The 24,861-nt window shown below is 39.3% G+C and overlaps 1 protein-coding gene across 8 annotated transcripts in view; it reads right to left on the bottom strand.

Annotated features, from left to right (window-relative positions):
- LOC139950172 (uncharacterized) overlaps positions 1 to 24,861 on the bottom strand; it is a 165,235-nt gene that overhangs the window by 53,743 nt on the left and 86,631 nt on the right. For 2 of the 8 annotated variants that reach the window (XM_071948802.1, XM_071948799.1), the window contains 7 exons: positions 24,476 to 24,655; positions 23,450 to 23,488; positions 23,239 to 23,322; positions 22,165 to 22,350; positions 18,656 to 18,738; positions 15,570 to 17,727; positions 9,404 to 13,611 (listed from right to left, as the gene is read on the bottom strand). In XM_071948802.1, the coding sequence (XP_071804903.1) occupies positions 13,354 to 13,611; positions 15,570 to 17,727; positions 18,656 to 18,738; positions 22,165 to 22,350; positions 23,239 to 23,322; positions 23,450 to 23,488; positions 24,476 to 24,655 (2,988 nt within the window). In that variant the 3' untranslated portion in view covers positions 9,404 to 13,353. Of the gene's footprint in view, positions 1 to 9,402; positions 14,343 to 15,569; positions 17,728 to 18,655; positions 18,739 to 18,808; positions 18,835 to 22,164; positions 22,351 to 23,238; positions 23,323 to 23,449; positions 23,489 to 24,475; positions 24,656 to 24,861 lie in introns of those variants that run through there. The other 6 variants (XM_071948804.1, XM_071948806.1, XM_071948801.1 and 3 more) reach the window with 6 other exon arrangements.

The raw sequence follows: 24,861 nt of genomic DNA on the forward strand, positions 1-24,861 counted from the left end.
ATGTCTTAGATTGTTCTACATGTGAGAGTGGTGTACTTAAATCCAGACTTATGGGTCCTATGATCCTACCATGGTCCTTTCTCTATGGTCTTACCGAGCATCGAAGTAGAAGTATTTCATTGTAACAGAAGGAATGACATTCTAGTTTCATTGTAATACATGCTACCTATAAGAGAATGGTATGTCAACCATTGTTCTGAGTACAAGGTGGGACTTCAAAGACAGACATTCCCGCTCGACATATAGCAGCGTTCCAAAGGTATTCAGGGAGGCAATCAAAGGGTGCGTTCGTTTAGCTTCCCTGGGTCGACCCCGGTGTGTGGCGGGTTTTTTTCCAGGACGAGGGTGTGCAGATAATTACCCACATTCGTCCTGGGAAAAAACCCACCACACACAGGGGTCGACCCAGGGAAGCTAAACGAACGCACCCATAATGTCCACTGTCGTAGTGCTTTTTGATGGGGATTTTTTTGTTTTATAAGATGATTAAAAAAAAAGGAATCCTTCAAAAGGATGGCAATTTAATTTTGATGAACAGAACAAAATTTCCTTCTGGGAGTCTTTATCAAATTGGAGAAAAAAATATTTGAATGACGGGCATGTACACGTAGCCAGACCATGTAACGCTAGGTGGCAGCAGACTTACCAGGTTAGGTAACTCAATTGTTTTATGAAATAATTATTCATAAATCATGCACGAGCACACGAAATGTCAACAATGAAATCAAAGCGTGCATGGGGATTTGACGCTTTTGACACCGCAATCTTGTTCAAAGTCGAGTGCATAACTTCTTGTTTTAGAAAAATAAATGAATGATTCTTTTAGACGTAGGCCTACTCAACAAAATGAAATTTAATATTGGGAAAACGTAATACAAAAGTTCACAAAATCTAGAACAAGAATCTGTGGGTATAAGGAAACATAATAATTGTCTTGGTTTTTATTTTGTTACAGAATGGACATCAACGATTTTACTCTGCCATTTCTGTAAACAATAACTATTGCTATCATTTATACTGAAATTACGATTTTAAAAGTGGAAACTTGCTACGTTTTGTTTTCAAGTTCATTGAAGCCCTTTTTAAAAATTATTGTGAAATCTTAGTCACTTCATCACGGTGTAAATTACCTTTCTTTAATCGGACATTCTATGCAAAGTGGTATTTTTTTTATATAAGAGAGTTTTGTCCACTTAACCAATTTTGCGCGCACGCGCAGCTCGGATTATCCATTGAGTCTGCGCGGTGATCCGGCGCGCGCAACTGGCGATTTTTATAACTTGACGTGCCTGTTTACATTACAACACCATAAGACACGAAACAATCCACGACGCAAAATCGAACAAAAAGAAAAGGGACTTTTGAAATACAGAACACCCACGGGGCTAACTGTCCTATTTCTTTTCCCCCCGTTGATTTAATATTTTGTTTGTAATTTCTATTTTTTATTTTCAACAGGTCTGAAGAGACAATACCCAACTATGCGGGGTGGCTGAAACCTTGTAAAAAGACGAGTTCATATGGTTGTGGGAACCAAGTCCAATGAATGGGGCACTCGCGTGGGGAGAGCGTGGGAACTTTGCAGGGTTCTTTGTGGCGGGTCAGCCGGGCAGAACCACACGGCATGCCATCACGCCTTGCTGGATTTGATCGGGTCGCAAAGGCAGTGTTTTACAGGGCTGTTTTGGGGGAGGGAAGCCACGGCGAGGGTTTCTGTGAGAAACCACCTGCCATGGGTCGGTGGGGGCAGAGACCGAACCGGCTTGGAACGTGGGACCATGGTGAGACTCAGCCGGGCTTTTATTTTAGGTGTGATCATCAAATTTTGAGAGCCCATCAATCTTTTCTCTTTTCTTTCAAGGACGAGCTTGACTGCGTAACTGCATGGAAATACGGAAAACAGTAAATACCACGGGATAAATAACAAATATTTGACTGTGTAAGGTTGTGCGTGGGAGGGGATGGGTTGGGAGGGAGGGGGGGGGGGGTACCACGAAGCAAAAGTCTTACATGAGGTCAAACCAACATTATTTCTCCTACGGTTGTACTCAATTCGTGATCATCAATTTTGGGGCCATCAATCTTTTGAAGGGCAAGCTTGACTGCGCAACTATAACGTAAATACGAAAAACAGATCTTGTGAAGAAAAAAATGTCTTAGTCAATGTTATGTTTTCCTTCCAGTTTACCTTGGGTGGGGGGGGGGGGGGTACCAGTTACTTATAACCGAGGGTTCGGGCCAGATTACTTCTCTGGATATTTTACTTTTCGTCGAGTACAAGTAATTACAAGTCAATCAAAAGCAAACAGTGTGTAGTCGGATGGACTTTACACTTTGCGTCTGATTGATTATTAGTAGATTCGATGTTTTTAATTCGTTAGTTGTTTTAAAAGTTGCTTTTTATTGAAAACATTTGAAATGAATTTCAGCAAAGATCACTTGTTGCCCTTTTCGTTCAACTAACTACAAACTCCCAGGGCAGAGTTGACCCGGATTGTGGGACGCATGGATTGGGCTAGACATAATTCCGAGTGAGGCTGTACCCGAATTAGTGGGACAGCTACGGCTACGGCTACGGCTACGGCTAATGATGAAGTTGTTGTGAGAGACTTCTTAACTGCAATACATAAAGACGCGGCGATCAAGCCGTAGCCAAGCCATAGCCGTAGTTGATAACTGGGATACATTCTCAGTTTGATGGAGGGAATCTGCCTCACTCCAACTGAGGCAAGATCTGAATCAAAGTTCCTATTTTGAACCATTTTCCGAACCAGGTCAACTGAAATGAGCGACTTACTGGGAAGGTACCAGCAGTTATAAATCCATTGTTCTCGGTATTACACGCATAATATTCTCAGAACTTCGTTTATAGCAAAATTGTACCTGGTATGTCTGCTGCCATCTAGCGAAGTCCGAGTCAATTTATTATGACCAGGGTATCTTCAACTACAAGATAATTACGTCACTGACACGTCATTCTCCCAGTGACGTTCTTTCCTATAGGTACCGTATATCCAGCGAGTGTCATTGCGATAGTCGAGTCCCTGTTGCTCTGTGCCCCATTTAGCTGCTGCTTAAGCATAAAACACTGCTTAAAAATCCCTGCTTAACAATAGTGAGCAGGGTGCCAGCCACAATTTGTACATGTTATGTGTTTTTTTTGGCTTGTAACCTTAATCTAGTAAGCATAATTTTGTTTCGCTTAGCTTGTTTTTTGGTGCTCAGCTCAGATTGGGCCCTGGTTTGAACAGTGCGATACACTTCCAAGCGAACTGGGCGAGGTCCATGCACTAACCGTACACGTTTTGATTTCAAGGTTAAAATATGAAGCACTTTGAGGTTCGAGACTGGACTCGAGTCATCCAGAAAATTAATTTCATGATCGAAAAAAAAAATCCTAAAAGCATCAGTAGCTACCACGCCCAAACCTTCCGATCCGGAACGATTCGGTATTGAAAGGTTTGACTACCCCCCCCCCCCCCCCCAGCTCCCCCAAAAAGACTAGGCGGGCAGTTCGTGGTGCAATAACAATTTACAAACCTGTCAAATAAAACCATCATCATCGTAATTTACAGGAAACTGACAACTCGATAATTAATTGATTCACCCCCACTCCAAAGTCCTTGCCGCTGGCTTGCAATCTTGAAAAATATTTTCTCTCGTACTTTTTACCAACCGAGGTCAAAATCTCTACAAGCCGTGCTTAAAGGCACTATGGTCACTGTTGGTTATTACTCAAAATCATTGTTAACATAAAACCTTACTTGGTAACGAGCAATGGAGAGCGGTTGATAGTATAAAACATTGTGAGAAACGGTTCCCTCTGAAGTTGTTGAGAAAGAGTTAATTTTTCACTTACAAATGAAAGACTTCAGGCCTGAAGCCATTTATTAGGCCACTGAAATCACACACATGTAATGTGAAAACACCCTTGTTGCAACAAGGGTGTTTCTTTCGTTCAATGTTCTCCTGCAACTTCGATGACCAATTGAGTAAAAAAATCACAGATTTATTATTTCACGCATGTTTGGATTCACCATCTGAGAATATTGTCTTTGACAATTACCAAACGTGCACGTCCAGTTCCTTTAACCAGTTGTGTTCCTCCACTACACATCTCGCATGGTTATTATGTTGGTTACATTCCATGTGCTGTTAGCAATTATTCTGGGCTGGTAAAGTCTTTGAAATAGAGGCCTTCGTTTTTAATTGAATAATTGCAGACTTTTCAAAACCATTTTCGGCTAATAGGGCCCAGTTCTATTCAATTTTCAAAGCAACTTTATTTCCACATATCGTCATCAAAACGTGCAGTCACTGATATATGAGTGTTGAGGCACGTTGCAAGAAGCAGGGCTCGTCAAGGAACATCCTACAAAACGAAACAAAACAACAGTTTTACAAAGAGACGAATAAAGAAAATAAAAACTCCTTAGGTCTGGCTAAGGCTCTGGCTAAGGCTCTGGCTTACACCGAGTTTCAATCCGGACAGTTGGATTGAGATCCGGCAATTTTTATCACGACCAAAGATCAAGAATTGCCGTCGCTTTTAACAGTGGCCCTTTTCGCCTTTTCGAAATGCCGTCTTTAACTCTACGGCTCCGGCTTATAGGCTCCATCTGTCTGTTTGAAACGCCGTGCCGAATGTAGCCTTGCTCAAGGCAGTCGCATTATTCGCTCCGAAAAGACGCAGCTGTAAACCCACCCGCCGTATACCCTGTGCATGGTGTGTGCGATCACACCGAATGACCCACCCGTATACACACTGTCACATCGCACGAATACTGTTCACACAAGTCATCGCACTCGTACACCACTAACCGCATGCGGAGGCCGTCAGGCCGACAGCCTTGTCGGGTCTGTATCTTCCCGTTTTAATGTGTTGTATTGAAAAAATTCCAATAGTGGACGAAATTGGGGGGGGGGGGCTCTAGGATATGCTAGTATGCAGCTCATGAATATGTATATCGTTCGTTAGACCTATCAGACAACACAGGATGTGAGGCAAATGAATTATTCATTTTGACGTCCAATCACGCACTTCCCTTATCACGACCTTTGGACCCTATCATGCGTCCGTGGTGGTGGTGTGTGAGGTAAACATGTCTCGTCTTTCGCGGGCATTATGGTAATGAGCTGACCGTGGGAACTCTTCGCTTATTATAGTAATGAGGTCAGTGGCTTCAACACAGATCCTACAAGGCTGTCGGCCTGACGGCCTCCGCATGGGATGCGGATAGTGTACGGGGGCATCGTGTCGTGCGATGTTACGCACAGTGAATACGGGTGGGTTTTACGCACAGTGAATACGGGTGGGTTTTTATACAGCGGCGGTCTTTTTTCGGAGTGAATAATTCGACTGCCTTGAGCAAGGCTATGCCGAATGCACACGTTTTCAAAATAACTGGAGAAGCCAAAGCCAAAGCCCAATCCTAAAGCGTGGTTGCGAAAATAGCAAACTATACTATCCAAATCTATTGTCGATTGCCCGTTTTCAAATCTGTGCGCCAATTGCGGATACATTTTCAAGACAGCACCTTGTTAAATCCGGCATTTTCTAATGTCGAAATCGAACGTCAATTGCCTGTTTGCAAATCTGTGCGCCAACTGCGGATGCATTTACCGTGCAGCACCTGTTTTTTATCAATTTAACTTTTGTCCTTGCATCACAAACTTGTCCTTTCTTTAAACAAAGGCAAAAATATTTACAATTTATTAACATAGCCACTATTGTCTGTTATTACAAGGGAATATTACAAAACTGTGACCATGATTCATTAAGATGCCGCGCACGAAGCTCAGGGTTCCGCGAGTATCAAATAAAGCTATCGGTGCACTCAGTTGAAACGGCTAGCTTGTTTCCGAAACCACAAACTGGTTTTGTATAATATAGCGACTGTTGTTTCCTGTTTGTTGTAGACGTTTCCATTGATGACAAACCAACCGCCCTGGTATTTAAGGGTATTCTAGCTAAATTATATAAATTTTCCCATGTAAATTGAAAATTGTTCAATTGCTTTACAACATGTTGTTTGATCATAAAATAAATTTCTGTTTGTAAACAAAATCGCTGGTTAGGTTTTGAATCTGTCTTTTCACTTGTCTCGGTCGTGCCCTATAGTTATTTTGGTCTCTCACGAATTGGCCGCATGTTGCATCATGTACGTCCAAAATTTTAGTACAACACTCAATCATATTAAACAATTTTTGTTTTTACAACATTTAACTTTTTTTCCCCTCAACATTCAACATTTTCTGCCAACTTTCAATGAAATAAAGCACCTCCCATAATTAGTTGCTTCGTTTTCAACAAAATCAACGATGTTTGAATATTAGTTGTGTGTAATAGTTTGTTATTGTGACAAACAGTACCGATCTGTTTTTGTTTTGCATTTATGTGTGTTGAGACAAAAACTCGGTCAGTGACGTTGAAACAGAATTACAACATTTGAAACATAATTTCGTGGAGAAAGTTAAAATCAACTCTATACCCTAAAAATGATCTAGGCAAAGGTAAGGATCGCTACCGAGACAACAGATGGATTTCGCAAAGAGTTAAGACTAGTCATATTTCGAGTTTAACGACTTAATCGTCCTAACTTTGGGTCTAGCCTTAAGTTTTTAATAACTCCTAAAGAGTCCTAGGACTAGTTCGAAGTTAGAACTATCTCTGTGAAATCTTCTCAATTTCAAGTTTGGGATAGGTCGATGGATGAAGCCAAGACAGAAAGATGCGAAGGCAAGTCTATGATAGTTTACAAGTATCAATACTTTGGTTTTTACCTTTGAAGGCAGTGGACACTATTGGTAATTGTCAAAGACTAGCCTTCACAGTTGGTGTATCACAACATATGCATAAGATAACTAACCTGTGAAAATTTGAGCTCAATCGGTCATCAAATTTGCGAGATAATAATAAAAGAAGAAAACACCATTGTCACACGAAGTTGTGTACGTTTAGATGGTTGATTTCGAGACCTCAAGTTCTAAATCTGAGGTCTCGAAATCAAATTCGTGAATAATTACTTCTTTCTCGAAAACTATGGCACTTCAGAGGGAGCCGTTTCTCACATTGTTTTATAGCATCAACCTCTCCGCATTACTCGTCACCAAGAAAGGTTTTATGCTAATAATTATTTTGAGTAATTATCAATAGTGTCCACTGCCTTTAAACATTGATGTGTATAAAGCACTGTATACTCCGGAAGCTTCCCATTCAATGAACGATTTCCCTTGTGTAGCAGAGCAAAATGCTACACAAATTGTTTCAACTGCTGCTCAAAAATCAGTTTCGCTACTCAATATTATTTGCATTCAGTGGACACAAAAAAAGTTCAGCAAAAACTGCTGGTCGAAATCATTTCCTGACAGATAAATAGTTCGGGTTTGATTCGAACCCAAGACCCTTGCAATGCAACAGTAGATGCGTGTGTGCTCTAAAAGCCACTGGAATCAGTACTGGCATTCAATTGCTATTCGATCGCAATCTATCATCGTCTAATTTGACCTCAATTTCAACCCCGTGAACAGGCAGTTTACCTATTGTTAATCATATTTACTTTGTCATCCTTGATATTTGGCCTTTTGGAAAACAAGTAGGAAAGTTTTATTGGTAACAAGGGCTATAGGATTTTATAGATTTTTTAGATTATTTAAAGCCATTGGACACTATTGGTAATTACTCAAAAAAATTTTTAGCATAAATACTTACTTGGTAACGAGCAATGGAGAGCTGTTTATAGTATAAAATATTGTGCGAAACGGTTCCCTCTGAAGTAACATAGTTTTTGAAAAAGAGGTAATTTCTCACTCAAACAATAACAAACTTCAGACCTGAAGCCTTTATAAAATGATTCTGAAATCACACAAAAGGGGCGTTTTTTGCCAATATTTTCTTGCAACTTCGATGAACCAATTGAACCCAATCGTCCACTTGTTTGTTATTGATATATGGTAATGTTGAGATCCGCCAAGTGGGAATACTGGTCTTTGACAATTACCAAACGTGTTCAGTACCTTTATCAACAGTTTTACGGAATTTTACTGATGTAAACAATGTCTCAAACTGAGGTGAACTTTTTTATCCCGTACGAATTTGCTTGAATAAATGTAGTAACAAATCCAATGGTCATTAATAACTTAAAATGTTCTTTATACAATAAAATTATGTTCATTCACAACTGGCAGCACAAAGCTGAATATTGTGGCATTACAAGTTAACAATATTGTTAAAAGTTAAGCCGAAAAAAGACAAGGCCTATGTATCGTCTCCGGCCGGGAATTAAATTAGTGGACGACCACTGCAGTGGATGATGAGTGATATAAGACTACACGTCAAAAATCATAAACCTTTGACATGTCAGTCTAGCAACATATGGTATTTATTTTGTTAAAAAAATGTGTGACACCATTAAGTAGCGATTGATCGCTATGTTAAAAGTTTATGTTTATTGTTTCACAGTGTCATCGTTGGGCACGAGTTGGGGCACGTCAAACTGGTTAAGATTCAAACCTACTGACGTTGATGGGTTGTACATCCCACCAATAAAGTTTCGACCGACGACTATTTTATGTGTCGATCAGTTACTTCGAATGGCGAGCGAGAGAAACACCGGATACATGTAACAAAGCTTTCCTTTTTTTTCTTTTTTTACAACGAGTTTTTAAATCACAGCAAATAAAATCCGAACCATTTAGCTCTGGGCTGTCCCACTACATGTTTTGAACAATTGAAAGTCAAATGTAAATTATTTGACAGTGAAAACTGTAACATAAATCAGAATATTTTCCTTCATCACTGACAAGAGCATGAATCAATACAACTTAACCGGAGGAACCAAAATGGCCTTGAAGAAGCTAATAAGTACACGCATGTATAAAACAGCCGTTGATACGACAGGTGCCCAGATCTGTGCGCATAATCTGAGCTGACTGTGGCTCAGCACACGCAGCTGTTGTGCAATAAACCTTTATCAGTTTGATCATTTATTATGACAAACCAGTTGGTTATAAACCGTCAAAATGCGGTTTACCGACAGCTAAAAAATGCACCGTCAAAATGGATTAAAGCTAGGCGGGAGTTTTTGCAGTATACACGGTCTGTGGTCTGCACGTTCGCGGCCCGATTTGTTTTCGTTCTTATAAGAAAATCATCTTCCAAACTTTGTCTTCCACAACTTTCTTTTCTTACTTTATAAGTTCAACTAAGGTTCAACCTACGGAACGTTTACTCGACTTATTATAAATGTAAGTATGGTTCACAACTGGTTTGTGGAACAACTCCTTATCTAAAGTGGGTTTTATTATAGCAGTTCAAAACGGAACGGTAGACCGTCCTTTCCATTGTTTATAAACAAAGTGCACCGGTTGGCATGGCTGCCCGAATGCTAGCAAAACAAACAACTTAATAAACACAAATGTGACCAAATTCAACATTTTCTGTAAAGGTTCACAAGTTGAAATAACTCTTCTGATTTGTTTCCAACACATTCAACCAATTTTTGAATAATGTTCATCTTTCTGCAAAATGGCAATCTGGTTTTTGATTTGCAAAATGGCAATCTGGTTTTTGATTTGCATTTTTGGCTTTCCATACATACTTTTCCAACCTGGGTTGGCATAAACTCAGACTGTGACATTGTAAGTTTGTAACAGGTATTTCAGAGCTTTACTGAAACTAACAGAAGCCGTTTCGAAAACGCGGACACGAAACCAAGAAAGCGTCATGACATCTTGAAGCTCATAATGGAGTATAATAACCCGTCGGCTCTTTCAATAGCAATGTGTATACCACCGGGATGCTAGTAACAGTGTGTGAACTTCAACGAAAATACCTCTTATTGTTTCACATTATTCACTGTTTATTTACAAACCATTCCGTTATTTAGTTGTATTATCTTATAATATTTTATTTTCGTCCAAAGTACTCCTCCTTGAGTTAGTTTTGAAGTATTGTGTTGCTTTTGTTTTTTGTTGTAATTTCTTTCGTTTTGTATTTTGTCAGACATTTCAAAACAAGCCTTTCTGGCTTCTGTATAAAATCCCTCACACTGGTTTGCTCTGTATCCAATATTATATTATTTTCATTTCATTTTCATCGAATTATTTTTCTTGACCACTTCTTAATATTGTCTATGACTTTAATCATTTACATAATTCGTTTTTTATTCTCCCTTTTTGTCACCAATGTGGAAATAAGTGTTAGTTGAGTTGAATTGAAAATTAAAACAATAATTATCACTCGGGTACTAATGCATTTTGTTTTAATCCGACCATAATATTGTGCGGTCTTTTGCTCGTCTGTTTAATAATAGTCACTAAATTAATGAGGGCTGAATTATACAATACATAATAAATAATACCTCACTAAAACCTCCCCAACAAAAATAATAAGTTTTGTTTGATTAAATAAAAATACAAGCTAAATAAAATCACAATCTATGTACACATTTACTTTACATTACCAAGTCTTTACTTATAGAGTTGTGTCTACACTTTCAAGCTTCTTAAAACGTCTTAAAACTTCTCCCTGTTCTTTGTTTCTAGCAAAACCTTAAAAAACATTTCATTAGTCACTCTCTTAATGTAAAGGAGTGAACCATTCGTTGTGTCCGCTATACCACTCTGGCGGACAACTCTTTTTAGAGTGAAAGACGGGTACTTTCAACTCGAATTAGAGTGAAGCTCGTTTTAGTCTCCATCAAAAAGAGTGACCACAGATTGACTTTCACTCTCAAAAGAGCGAAACTGACACCACTCGGACAAGAGAGTGAAATTGTCACATGTTTACCTTCAGAGAGCAGTGTGTGTTCGCACGGTAAAGTGTATAACTCATTGGGGCAGTTTTTCCCATGGATTAACCGAGTGAAACAGTCAAAAAAAATATCTAATAATTGATCACTGGAGTGACATTCACGCAGTCTGCAAACTGACAAGAATGCATCTCTCACATAAACACACAATGTTTCAACAATCTATACTTCCAAATTTATGCATTTTTGATGCATGAATTACTTCTTTTTGCATTTTTGATGCAACAGTCAAGGTAAATGTTCATAAATTTCTTCAATCACTTCGAGGTGAGGATCTTGGCCAAAATAAATAACAAAGGCCTGAGGTACATGACCAATTAAATTAGCGATGTGGTCCACCTCACTCTTAAATGGAAAGAAGAAATGCTACATCAAAATAGCCACTGATAATGTTGAAACATTTAGCACACAGAGATACAGGTAGATTGGCCAATATTATTTTTTATTATTATAAACAACTTTAACATTCTTCTTCCCCTTCTGACCTTCAAATTCACCAAGATAGCACACATTTGTTTTTAACATTTTGGTCGAAAAACCTTTTAAAAAAATGGCAAACTTTACTCCCAAGTTACTGTGAAACATAGTTTTATTGTTGGGAGAGGGTTTTTCAGAGTACGACTGCAACACAGATCTAACTGATACAACACGAAAATGTAAAGAGGTTCACGAGAGGGCGCTGGTCAAGAAGAAAGGTAGTCATTTAACTGGTGGTCGGCAACGCAACGGTTAACGTTGTTCGGCTCGGGCAGTTACGTCTAAGACAACAAACACGTTTGTAATCAAAGAAATACACGAGACCAGCTTAGTTACACTTGTTTAGGGAAGGGGAAAGTGCCATTAAATAAATATGTATTAAATAATTAAACTTAACATTGTTTGTAAATTTGTTTTGTTCTTTAAAATAAAAGTTTGATAAAGTGTTCCTTTAAAAATAAGATTGAAAAGCCAGTGACTTAATAAAAACTTCGTTGATGAATTTATTCTATCAGCAAATCTGTCCCAGTTCCATTCTTTTGTTTTCGTTAATATTGTTTTCATGCATACCAATAGATTAACAATCAAATGAGTCTATTTATCACAAAGGCATTTGAGGGTTAAGTTTGTTAGCCATTTCCCATCGAATATGCTAACTATCCCCATTGGTGTTAGGTTTATTTATGATAATTAAGAGGCCTCAATTCATTATTTTCATTACATCAAATTTACATATACAGGCGTTTGCGCGTTTTACGTGTGATTTAGCATTACCCTTTACAAACGTTAAAATGCTTTATGTATTGATTAGTCAGAAATCGATCGGTATCAGATCACTTTCCTGATAACCAATTTCCAGTTTGTCTCATGAATAATTTGATTAGTTTTGATCAACCTTTGAAATGTTCGAAAACAGTTGTATCTTATAGGCCTACATCTACAATTGCTTTGTTTTGCTTATGTTGTCGCTATTAAACAACGGTGCTCAATAACCCTGTTATAAAATTGCTCGCAAGATAATAGTATAAGGCTAAGAAAGCTATAAAAATGCCCTTTGCATCGTTTCTATAAAAAGTAAGAAATTACAAAGTTCCGTCCTCACCGAATTTGGCAAATTACAATACCTCAAAAGATGAGTCAATGACAAATTTATTTATATAGCTCAAAACTTCATTTGTAAAAAGTGAAAAAGTGAGAGAAATAATTCGATTGTAACAAGTGAAAAATGTCACGGAAACAGGCTCGGAATTGTAGTATGGAAAATTACATTTCCTTTGGTACACGACAAACCCTCGACAGACGAATGTATGACGTCATTTGTTAAAACCGAGGGCGCCCTTTGTTTAACATGGCAGGCAGAATATTGTGTATTTAACATTAAATACTCCACAGGTAAAACTTCCTCCTAGACACTTGGGTAAGGCCTTTTTTAATGATAATTATTCAATTTACCGTTACCTTTTACATGATTAGAACTGAAGTCAAAATGCGACTAAATTGTGCCTGATAGTATCAAACAAGGGCGTTCATAATTATAACAAGTTTGTATTAGAATCGCCATAATGATATGAACGTTAAAGGGGTCTCTAGTAAATTTATCTTTGTTCATCAACTTCAAATTAAAAATTGGAGTAATAATTTCTAATGTTAATGAGCATATAAAACTAAGCAAAAATGTATTTTTTTTCAATAATGAATCTCGTTTGTAGTTGTAATAAGAGCCACTTTTGACAAACAAATCTCGGATCTGTTCAGATGATATTGTTTACTTGGCCAATTGATTATGGAGAACAGACCCATCACGTTTTTCCTGTTGCTCAACACTTTCTTAAACAGGTGAAACTTTTTGCGCAAAATTCCGTAGGTTGCCCCAAAAGGCAAACTGTCTTACTGTTTTTTGACATCAGCTAAAGTATGATTCAACCGATTTTGTGATATTTGCTCTTAGGTATTCGTGGATTCCTCGATTAGACTGTTGCTCTGTTTGGTACCGGACCCGATCAGAGTGTAAATCTTGCTAACGGTTTGGCCCACAGTTTTATAAAAATGTAAATAGTGCTTCTCTTCAAACAGTGGTCTCAACCTTCGGCCTCTTCCTCTTACAATGTCCGTCTCCGGTGAAGAGTTCCTGCTCCATAAACGTCTCATAATCGGACATTGATGACCCGGACGGACGACGCTCTGAACGGTACAAGGAATCCAGCGAGCCGGTACTCGTCTTTAGTCTTTTAGAGGTAAGCCATCGGGCTGGCCTCCGGCGGTTGCTGGACGGGGCTGGCCGGGCGAATTGCGGGGTGAGGGCGGGCACGACGTGACGTGGCTGCTATGTTCCGTTGGGGATGAAAGTTGGACGGGAGAGTAGTGCAGATAGAGATCGAAGGGAAGAAAAGAAAGATGGGAGAAGAAAACTCAAGAGATAGAGGGAAAGACAGACAGCGAACAGGGGGTGCCACAACCAAACCAAAACAAGGGAGAACAATGGGGTTAATGAACAACGGTGCAAATATAAAATAAATCATAACATGCCAAAGAGGACTAAGTGTGTTTGACACAAAATAACAGAGGTTTTTCTGACAATGACAAAAGTGAAACAATGAATTCAAGTTTTTGGGATGATTTTTGTGCATTATTACATTTTTGCTCTGAAACAGTCTTTTTGCAAAATAATTTTGTTGGAAATATCATGGCAACAATATGGAGAACTAATTAAAATCAAATCAAGTTAAAAAGGTACTTGAATAATATCTTAAAATGGACTCATACTTCGAAGAAATCTGAAAATTGATGTACATTCAAAGGGGTTAAATAATTATTATTTCGGCATCGTGGGCCCCCCCCCCAAAAAAAAAAAAAGTGTTCATCATCGACTGTACTTGTTTGTTCTAAATGGCTAGTATTTTTATTCTTCTGAAGTACCAAAACATCATTTCACAAATGGAAATAAATACATGAAAAGGAGTTCAAACTAAACGACAACTAAGTGGTTTGTGTTAATGAATTTAAAGCAAAGGGATATGAAACTAATGGGGGTGAGAAGAGTGAATGTTGTTATTACTGTTAGACGAAAGACCAGACGATAGGGGAGTTTGACATGTATGAGTTCGTAGCGACACAGAGTGAAAAAAAAAACACGGCGAGATGCAAATCGAGTGAGAAAAGCAGAGATTAATGTGGTTTAGTGTGAGGCATGGTGGTGGGAATGAGGGAGTTATTGAGAGTGGGAAAGAGGGAAAAACAATGTTAGTAAAACTGCTACGTGATGTACTCGAACACAAATGAGTTTTATAAAAAATGGCGGGAGATTATGGTCGTGTCCGAAATGTCAGCTACAGCCATACGGCTACGGCTTGATTTCCGGGTTGAGGTATAGGACCTCCATAGCAACAGCCGTAGCCGTAGCTATAGCCACCAGTTCGGACACGGCATTATGCATGGACTAGAGATGGCTCTTCTATATGGATTGCTGGAGTAAACGAGTAGTAATTTTGAACGTCAAGAAGTGCCAACTTCAGAATTCGAAAATAACGATAACTTCAAAAGTCTTGTATTTTCATAAAAGCAACGTGAAATGTACGCACGATATGAGATACGTCAATTGCATGGGATCCATTTACAATTGAAAAACGCACAATATTGCATAGGTTAAATAGACACAAGAATGCTGTAAGATATTTTCATTAACATTTTTAACTATAAGCGAATTGTTGTTTAGGATCCTGATATAAATTCACGTGCATCAGGCAGCAACGAACATTATTTGTATGTGTCGTGATTTTGTTGTATGGACCATCTTAAGATGCAAATATCTTCGCATCCTCTCCTGATGGCCAAAATGCTAGTTACAATTTTGCGCAGACCGGGTCATGCACATTAATTTAAAACTTGGAACAATGTGTTAGAAAAATCTCTCTAAACACAACTTAACATGTTTTATCATGCAAATCAAGCACATTTTGGTTTGCGTCAATGTTTAATGTCTGATGAGCCGAGTAAATCGAGAGAGTAAACTTTATGTTCCAGCTTGAGAACAGTAGTAGCTGTTTAAACTGTTACTTGAGCAGGACCAGAAGGAAGGCCACATGATATCACTTATACAATATAAAATACCATATTTTATACAATTATTTTTGCAGTAGAATAAAACCCCTTTTTAGAAAACAGTCTAAATGAAACAATGTTAAGAGTCTATGTCATGAGAAATGAACCCCTTTGATGAGAAAAGCTTTGGAACTTGAATTAATGATTTAAAAATGATTCTGATTAATATTTCGTGAGACCTACCATTTCGTCAAAGGTGACTGTTGGTGCAGGCTTGAGCGGCACCTCTGATGAAGCAGTGGATCCCTTCGATTTTTCAGAATCGGACACCCCTTTCTCAGAAGAGGAAGAGTTCAATACACGGCACGTCTCCACAGTATTCACAGTCTTCTTGGACGATACCACTGTAACACGGGTAGTGTTTGGTTTCAAGGGGATAAGTGGTCCGGAAGGGCTTGTCGGAGAAGCAAAGGTCACACATCGCGGGGTAGCGGTCTGTGCTCTATCGCTTGATTTTGCACGTTTTTTGGGGTGTTTAGGCGCCTTGGATTTGCTGAGCTTCGGGGAACCAGATTGGGTAGGGACTCTACGTGTTGGAGAGACGGCAGCGGAGGGGCGTTTTGAGCTCAGGACTTGGGTTTCAATTTTGGTGCTACTGTGTTCTTCAGTTTTGATCTTTGAGTGGTGCTGTTGGTGAGACACTGTCGGGGCTGCAGTCCAAATGGAGCTCCTTCCAGATGGTGAATGGTCTCTGGGACTAGACTGACTCGTTGAAGCGCCACCAAGCGTCTCATTCTTGTTAGTCTCTGACGTCACGTTGAGTTGCGACGGGCGGTGTGGATTATTATTGTTGTTGTTTGGTTCGCGGCTTCTTTCTGTACTACTCGGTTTGTTCAGTTGCTGCTGCTGCAAAAGCATTAGACTAGGAGGAAGGTCTGCAAAGAAGTTTGCACGTGCAGACCGGGGAGAGATGCGCTTGCGTCGTGACCCCGGAGACTCTACGTCACCGGTTGAGGCGATATACTTTGGAACCTCGGAGGAGGTTCTGGATTTCGCCTGCATTTGGCTTTTAGTCCGTGGTAATTGACCAGGGATAACGGACATGGGTTCACCTGTTTGTGAAGTGGTTGTCTGATAAGGCGGCAGGGGGATGTTGAAGTTCTTCGATGGTGCCGAGGAGTGCCTCCAAGTGGGCGTGGGAGAAGAGGGAGTCTCACCCACCAAGGGGGTGCCCTCGGTCCGCTTCGATGATGACTGGACTTCGTTAATTTTCTTTGGCAAAAGGAAGCCAGGCGGAGCACATGGATAGTTGGAGCGGTGAAGCTTTGGCGATCCACCGGGACTTGAAGCTTGTACGGCCGGGGAAGAAACGGCCGGTTTCACGGTCGGATGTGACTTTGAATTGCCACTGGAATTGGAAGCACTTTGGGTTAGCTGCTGGGTGCTATGTGCATGCCCACTTGGTTTAGAGGTAGAAGTGTTTTTAGCACTTTGTGAGTCAAGGCCACAAGGAGCGCTGGCTCCGACGCCTTTTAAAACTACAATAGTAGAGGGCGCACTGTCTTTTTCACGGGAGGATAGAATAGAAATGTCTTTCTCAGATGTCGGTGATTTAACACGTGTGTACAATTCACTGTCGGTGTGCCGTTGTTCGACGTCGCATTCATGATCAGAAGTATCATCATGTTCGCGCCTTGGTGACAAGGATCGGCTGGGTAGAGTTCCAGCTCCACGAGCCAAATTCTGCTCGAACATTTTCTTGGTAGATCTCACTCTGCTCCTCTCCATCTCGGCCATTCTCTTCTCAATATCAGTCTCGATCTTCAGCTCCGAGTCCGAAGACTGGGGTGAGGACTTCCGATCCGTTTCACGGAGCATCCCCTGTGCGTCGAACCGACCGAATCTCGTCAGAACGGGCTTGGTCGTGACTTTCCCTGGCCCTGTGTTTTTCTCTGTAAGCGAGGGGGAGGAGGAGGCCGAGTTGGTGTTACTATTGCAACTGCTTCCGTATTCACTATCTGAGTCTTTGACCGAGGAGGACACTGTACGCGAGGTTGTCTCGGATGGGGTTGGAGTGGAGCACATCCTAGGTAATACCTGCACACGTGTTGAGGAGGTCGGTTCTGGGGTCTGGGCCCTGACCTGTTTCTCAGGGGATCGCTTCCTGCGTGGTTTGGGGGACGATGAGGTTAGTATCTCCGCACTGCGTGTGTACGAACGTCCTTCCCTCAATGGTTTGCCGTTGCCGTCCAGGGGTTGGCGCTCTGTTGTAATCACCTGGATCGAGGTTGTTTCCGTCGATGAGGGCGTGCTGCTCTCGTACTGCATTGCTCTCTGGCACACGGGTTTAGACTGACGGACAACGGAGACTGCTCGAGCAACGTCAGAGTGAGACTTGGATCTGTGGAGATTATCAACATTAAATGAATAAGGCATACGGGAGTTTCAAGTAGGTAAAGATTAAATGAACTAAAATTGAGTTGAATTGGTAGCAGATTTGCGTAATTGCTTAAAGGGAAGGTACACGTTTGGTTATTGTCAAAGACCAGTCTTCTCACTTGGTGTATCCCATCATGTGCATAAAATAACTAACCTGTGAAAATTTGAGCATCGGTCATCGAAGTTGCGAGAAAATGATGAAAGAAAAACACCCTTGTTGGATGAATTTGTGTGCCTTCAAATAGGCATAAAATACTTCTAGCTAGAAGTCTTTTATTATTTTAGTGAGAAATTACCTCTTTTTCAAGAACTACATTACTTCAGAGGTAGTTGTTCCCCACAATGTTTTATACTATCACCAGCTCTCCAATGCTCGTTACCAAGTCAGTTTTTAAGATATTTGTTTTGAGTAATTACCAAACGTGGACCTTCCCTTTAAAGTTTCTTTTTCTAAGAGCCTCCTATTTTAGAGCCTCGACTGATTGTGCAGTTCTTGTCGTTTTACTGTACAGTATTCATAATAAGCGACACCGTTTTAACACCAAAACACTGAATAAAATGTGCTTTTTGTATTGTTAAATATGCATGACAATTATTACTAAACCCGTTACAAATTGTTTTTGTGTTTTGTACAAAAATAACAGCATAACGAATCTTCTACATCAAAAAGGCTGCTAAAGTCACTAACACACACCAAAATAAATTGCACGTCATGAAACAAACATCTCTCTCGGCGATTCTCTGTTATTTCGCTAAATCAAGTGATCGTTAATACGTCTCACTCGGTTACTACGACAAATCAAGGTATCACTTTGTACGTTGATTCTCGGTTACTACGATACATCTAGAGATCGCTTAGTACGTTGATTCTCGGTTACTACGATGTTTACCTCTTGGGTCGAGTCGCCTCCATCTCAAGTCGAACCTGAAAGCATGCCAGGTCGTCCTGTACGAGGGCAATCCGTCTCAGTGCCTACAAATTCAAAACCACATCCCCACAAGAAAATACATCAAATGCAAAGATTTGCAACAAACTATCCTACCTGTAATCTTTTTCCGATGTGGCCACCTTTAGTGCGCGTGCGCAGATGAGAGAGCGAAGGCGGGAAGGAAGATGGAAGAAAAAACATGGATGAGTTAGTACATGCGCAGTTAGGATCTACGCCATCTGCCCACTAATGCACTTTATCACCGAACACATAACAAACAATCTAGTACTATGGGAGCTTTTTACACCAAGGGGTTTATAAATCATGTTTACGTCACCACAATCTTTTGAAAGTTTTTAGTTTTGCTAGGTTTTTTTCTTTGCGGGAAGGTGTCAAATACCATGCGGTTACCGATAAAATTATAAATAGCGAACACGTACATCGTAAAATGACTTTTAGTTTAAACGTAAAGCCCGGTTCATACTTCCTGCGAATGCGATTGTGATGCGAATTTTTATGCCACAATTTCGTAACGAATAATTCTCGACAGTTGACTTGTGCTCCACCGCCGCGAAACATTCGCTGCGAAAACACAAAACAGCCATGACTGTGACGTCAAAATTCGTAACTAATTTGCATAAACATGAACCGGGCTCCACGAAGGACAAGACATGCGAACACAAAGGGTGACATTTCATCCATATCTTTCAAACGATGTTAGTTTTCTTCTCACACAAAAAATAATAATTCAACGTGCAATAAAACAAAGCAAGATTAAAGCAACCCAGCAAGCAGATTTAGTGCATCTAGAGAAAAATAATTTGGCATTTCATTTTCATGACTTCATTCTGGAAGTTATAGATGTTTCGTTTATGCATTTCGTTATTGTTTTAGCCTAATCTATAGGCTACACTGAGATTACAAAAATAATGTGGTATTTTGAGAAACTATATGTATTCATTCATAAATGCTGAACTAGATCGAGTAAACATACCAAGCCGATACTTTCGCTGTTTGTTAAAATCATGATAGAAGAAGATGTACACAAACTTTGTATCTGATCGTTCACAGTTCCGTTTGTTTTAGCGGCAATCAAGATGCATATCTGCCATTCCAACGATGCCCCAAAACCCTTCAAACCGTTAGCAATTTCATAAAGCCACTGACAATTTGTTAAGTATCCCTTCGCCAACCACCAACACAAATCATCTTCAGAGATGTTCAAACAAAGCAAAATCACCACAACACTTATCGCAAGGTAAGCAATGATCTAACATGAATGTCTTGGCTCTAGACTACAACAGCAAGGTATGCACGAAAGCAACGATAGTTCATTATGTTCGGTACTGACTACTACCAATGAATCTATAAGTTCTACCAGACTATTCTGGGCTCAGACCTAATAGAATGAGACTGTGGAGTGAGGTGGCAAGACTGGAGAGGGTTTGGACTGGATAGGACGTATTGAAGCGGCCACTGGAAGACATTGGAACGCTGCTAGGCGGCAGCAGACTTATCAGGTTACTTTTCATTGTTTAAAATTTCCGCCCATGTAAACAATTCCAAGAACAATGGATAAAGACCTCTTATGGTGTCATCGCCGAGGTCAACCAATGGAAACGTGCCGCGCACAACTCTCAGCCAATGATAAGTCTTCATTGACCTCAGTGAGAGCCATGTTTGAGCTTGTGACGTTATACGCAAGTTTCTTACAGCTGCTTAAACATAAACAAAGTGTATACCTGCTTAGCAAAAAAAAAGCAGGATATCACTCACAATGGTGTACATGTCACATTGTATTTTGGCTGTTCATCTCATTCTGGTAAGCATAAATTATAGTAAGCATAAATTGCTCTATGCCAAAGCACCTCTATGAAATTAGGACCAGGGCCAAATTACATAGAGCTGCTTAAGCACAACAGTTAAGCACAACACAATAATGCTTACCAGCCAAAATACCATTTCACAGGTACAACTTGTGACTGGTATCCTGCTCATTTCAGCTGAGCAGAATGGTTAAGTACTATTTTCTGCTTTTATAAGCACCTCAATGAAATTGGGTCCTGGTAAGTCTGCTGCAACCTGGCGTCCCAAAGGTTTCGGATTCATGGTGGACACTTTGTAAAACGAAAAAAGGTGGCCGTTGGATTCATTTAAACCCAAACATCATCAATATTCTGAACTCAATTGGGATGGAGATGGATTAATCTTGTGTATTGAGAATAAGCAAACGAGGACAATGATAGAATATTATACTGTCATGTGTTGCTTTTAACTTGATTTCATCTTAAATGAATTGGGTTTCTTTACATTGAGGAGGGGGTGGGGCTCTGAAAAAGCCCAAATAGTTTTAGCAAACACACGATCAATCAATCAATTGTTTCAGAGAAAACAACAGCAAAGTACAAGGAAGGAAATGTGGATAGAATCGAATATAGTAAAATGTGTCAAAGCAATAAATATCGAACCATAAAATAAACTTAATGACCACAGTTAAATATGCTTCTGAAGAAGGAATGCCAAGATTGACAACTAAAGAATGTAAATGTTTTTGCAAGATTTCTTGAAGTAACCACGTCTGCATGTACATGGTGTTGCATGAATCGAAGCAAAGGTTTCAATTCATTTTGTTCTAGTTTGTGTAGCCAAGGACTCTCAGACAAGTGAACTTAATCACTGTATTAGCCAAGAACCCAATGGAGAGAAGACAGAGAATGAATTTTCAGTTTTAGATGGAGGGGGAAAAATCCCAGAGAATTATTCCTGGGAAGATTCCACTTGTAAGGAAGGGGCTGAAAGCCTTATCCACACGGTGCAACAGTGTTGAAGGCAAACAAAAATACATCGCCACCCAATTGAAAGTTGAAACCAAATGTTTAGAAGTTGTAAGCACAAATTAATCCGTTTTCCAAGATATCGTTTTTTATACAAATGAAAACGTTGTGTACTTTCTAACTAAAATAAGCCACAGGATTATTACTTTGCTACCTTACTGACGATTTTTCAGTAAATGTCTGAGAGCATATTTGACTTCATTAAGTCTCGGAAGAAAGAACATTATCTTTATTAAAGGCACAGGACACCATTGGTAGTTATTCAAAATAACTGTTACCATAAAACCTTACTTGGTATGACAAATAGAGAGCTGTTGATAGTATTACACATTTTGAGAAACTGCTGCCTCTGAAGTAACACAGTTTTGACAAAGAGGAAACTTCTCACTCAAATATTAAAAGACTTCAGGCCTAAAGCCTTTTTAGACATCTGAAAGCACACAAATTTGTGCAACAAGGGTGTTTTTTTTTTCTCCTTTCTCCTGCAACTTCGATGATCAATTCAATTGAGTCCAAATTTTCAAATGTTTGTTATTTTATGCATATGTTGGGAGACATCAAGAAGACTGGTCTTTGAAAACTACCAAAAGTCTCAAGTGCCTTTAAATTTTAGAAAGAAAATCAAAATGCAAGAACCTCCTCAAATGCGTTCTTAACCGTCATGCTATCTGATGCTTTGATGACGTCAGGCACTTCTTGCTCATGGGCAATGCCATCGTTCCCATCATGCTCCGGCACCTTTTCCTGCATCCGCCGCACGAGGTCGCCCTTCTCTTTTCTCGGTGGCGCTGATTTCTCGCTGGTCTGCTTGGTCTCGATTATCTGTAAAGCATGAATTGAATAATGGACTATGCACTAAAACGTACTTAATTTCGCTTACAGCTTTGTTCCCCCATTTTTGTGTTTGTATGTTTGTTGTTGATTGGCTATATTGGTTTTATTTTTCAAACGCAAAGTGAACCATAGGGCAATTGTTATCACTTGCTGACATATTTTAATGTTTTCATTGCCTTTAACCACATCGTACACAACACAGGACTTGATATCCTTTACTGGACCATTCCATACGGCTTGAGGGGGTGTCAATCACAGGGCCAGTGATTTGGTTTGGAGGGGGCCAGATTCATTCGTGTTCAACATCGGTTTGTCATTGTCAAGTGAAGATGAAACCAAATCATAAAACTTAGTTTATGTAATAAGCAAATAAATCAGCTTCAATTAACTCAGGCAATACCTGAACTTTCCACCAACACTTTGATAAACAAAATATCAAACATGCAAAACAATCCTCTTAATACACAACAAAAAGCTTAGAAGCTTGTTCTGACAACGTATCACAGCGGTGTTGCAACCAAAATAGGTTCATCGCTTGTGGGTTTTTTATCAAACAAAAAAACAAAGAACAATCGGTAACTTCTGATGACACTTTTAACATCTTTATCCAACCACGAACCATTAAACATGAATTAAGAGGTTCGTGTTCCAAATCCAAAAATAGTCTTTGTTTCGTTTCAAGGCAGTGAAAGCTCGTGGCACAGTGAAACGTTACTAACTAAAACTATATGTAAAAAAACATCTACATTATTTTTGGATTTTGAAAAAGAACCTCTAGATTCATCTTTCCAACGTTCATCACAAACGTTTTGAAACAAACTCAATCGAAGGCAATGAGTGCTTAAAGCACTTGTTGCAACTGAAACTTCCACCTACCGTTAGTTCTTGAAACCCCTTGGTAGGTGCCTCAAATGATGAAGAATGACTTTTGCTCGTCACCGGTTTGTTATTTTCTGAATTCTGCAATCAAACCAATTATATAAACAATACTTGAACAAATTGAACAAATTGCATTAAAAGTTGTATTTATCTTACCAGTGTCATGTAAAAAATGTTTACATACATAAAAAACCTCAAACATACTTACCTGGTGTGGAGTAGTGTCCATCATTTTCAACTTTTGCAGCTAAAACAAAACAAAAAACAATGAAAATCAGTTCATTATAGAATTTTTATCAAAGCGAAAGAGTGTACACTTCCAGTAAATAAACTTAAAAACAAAAAATGAGTTTTAAAAAGTATCTCCGTTTTTTTCAAAATCCAATCAATGATGTAAATCTCACTGAAAAAACATGCATCGGTGTTTTCATTGCTTTATAACAACAGAACAAAAACCATTGTTAACATAACCAAAATGCTTGAAAACTTTAAAGAACTGCAAGGATAGTGTATACGATCGGTCTAATAATAAAGCTTTGTTTGTTTGTGTTTAAAACAGAAGAGAAGCTTAATAGAATACACATCTGAACAGTAACAACTTATCCTATAGACAATCAGAGCATATACTGAGTGAAAGTTGAGTTGTTAACCACCGGTTGTTTTCAGAACCAACACAGCTAAGCAGAGATTTGCACATGGTGCTACCGGAAACCTCACCTTTACCCACCACAAGAAGTGTCCATTTCTGCTTAAGCCATTTCCATTTAATTGTTGGTAAACAAACCGAGCTGGTTGGCATTGATGCCGAATGTTAGTAAACCCCTCAACCGTTTAACACATGTTTTAACCAAATTCAACATTTTCTGCAAACATTCAAATCAATAAAAATACCTCAAACGGTTGGTTTGTTTGTTTAACCTTAACACTGCTTGAATATTTTGTGTGACATCGTTACAGACAGGATCTGTTTTTGCTTTGTATTTGGCACTCCATAAACCATTTTGAGATATGATGGGCATATTAATTGCACTGCAGTTTGGGTAAATTTGTCTGTACACCCAAACCAAACGGTGTACTCCTATAGAGTTCGCCATAATATCCCAAAAAGGCTAATAGTTTTCCATTCTCTGTTGGTAAAAACTCTGACTATGACATGTCAAAAGAAAACAAACTATAAAGAAGTTTTCAAAAACAAGCTCCTCTTGCAACAGTTAGAGGTCAAAGGTTACATTACCTCTTGAATCATGGTCTCAATCCTATTATGTTCCAATCTACGTGAGGTTAGACTCCCTTGCAGCCGTTTCTGCAAGTCTGCCCTCTCACTCCTCCACAGTTCTTTATCTCGTTGGTAATGGCACTCTACCTGGCTGCTACGTTTCTGCATGTCCTTCATGCTCTGCATTTGATCTTCCAGCTAGATGAATATACAAATATAAAAATTAAAATCAAGCACATTACATTAATGAGAATGGACTAAAAAGTGTAGAATGTACGTTGTACGTTGTAGTAATGAATCTTCACTAATAGAGTATATTTTCTGACTTAAACTATTTCCCCCAATCTTTGTACTTTTTCAAAAGACGTTTTGGTCACATTTATACCTATTAATTTGCACAATTT

Source organism: Asterias amurensis, chromosome 17, assembly GCF_032118995.1.
Source record: "Asterias amurensis chromosome 17, ASM3211899v1".
NCBI lineage: Eukaryota > Metazoa > Echinodermata > Asteroidea > Forcipulatida > Asteriidae > Asterias > Asterias amurensis.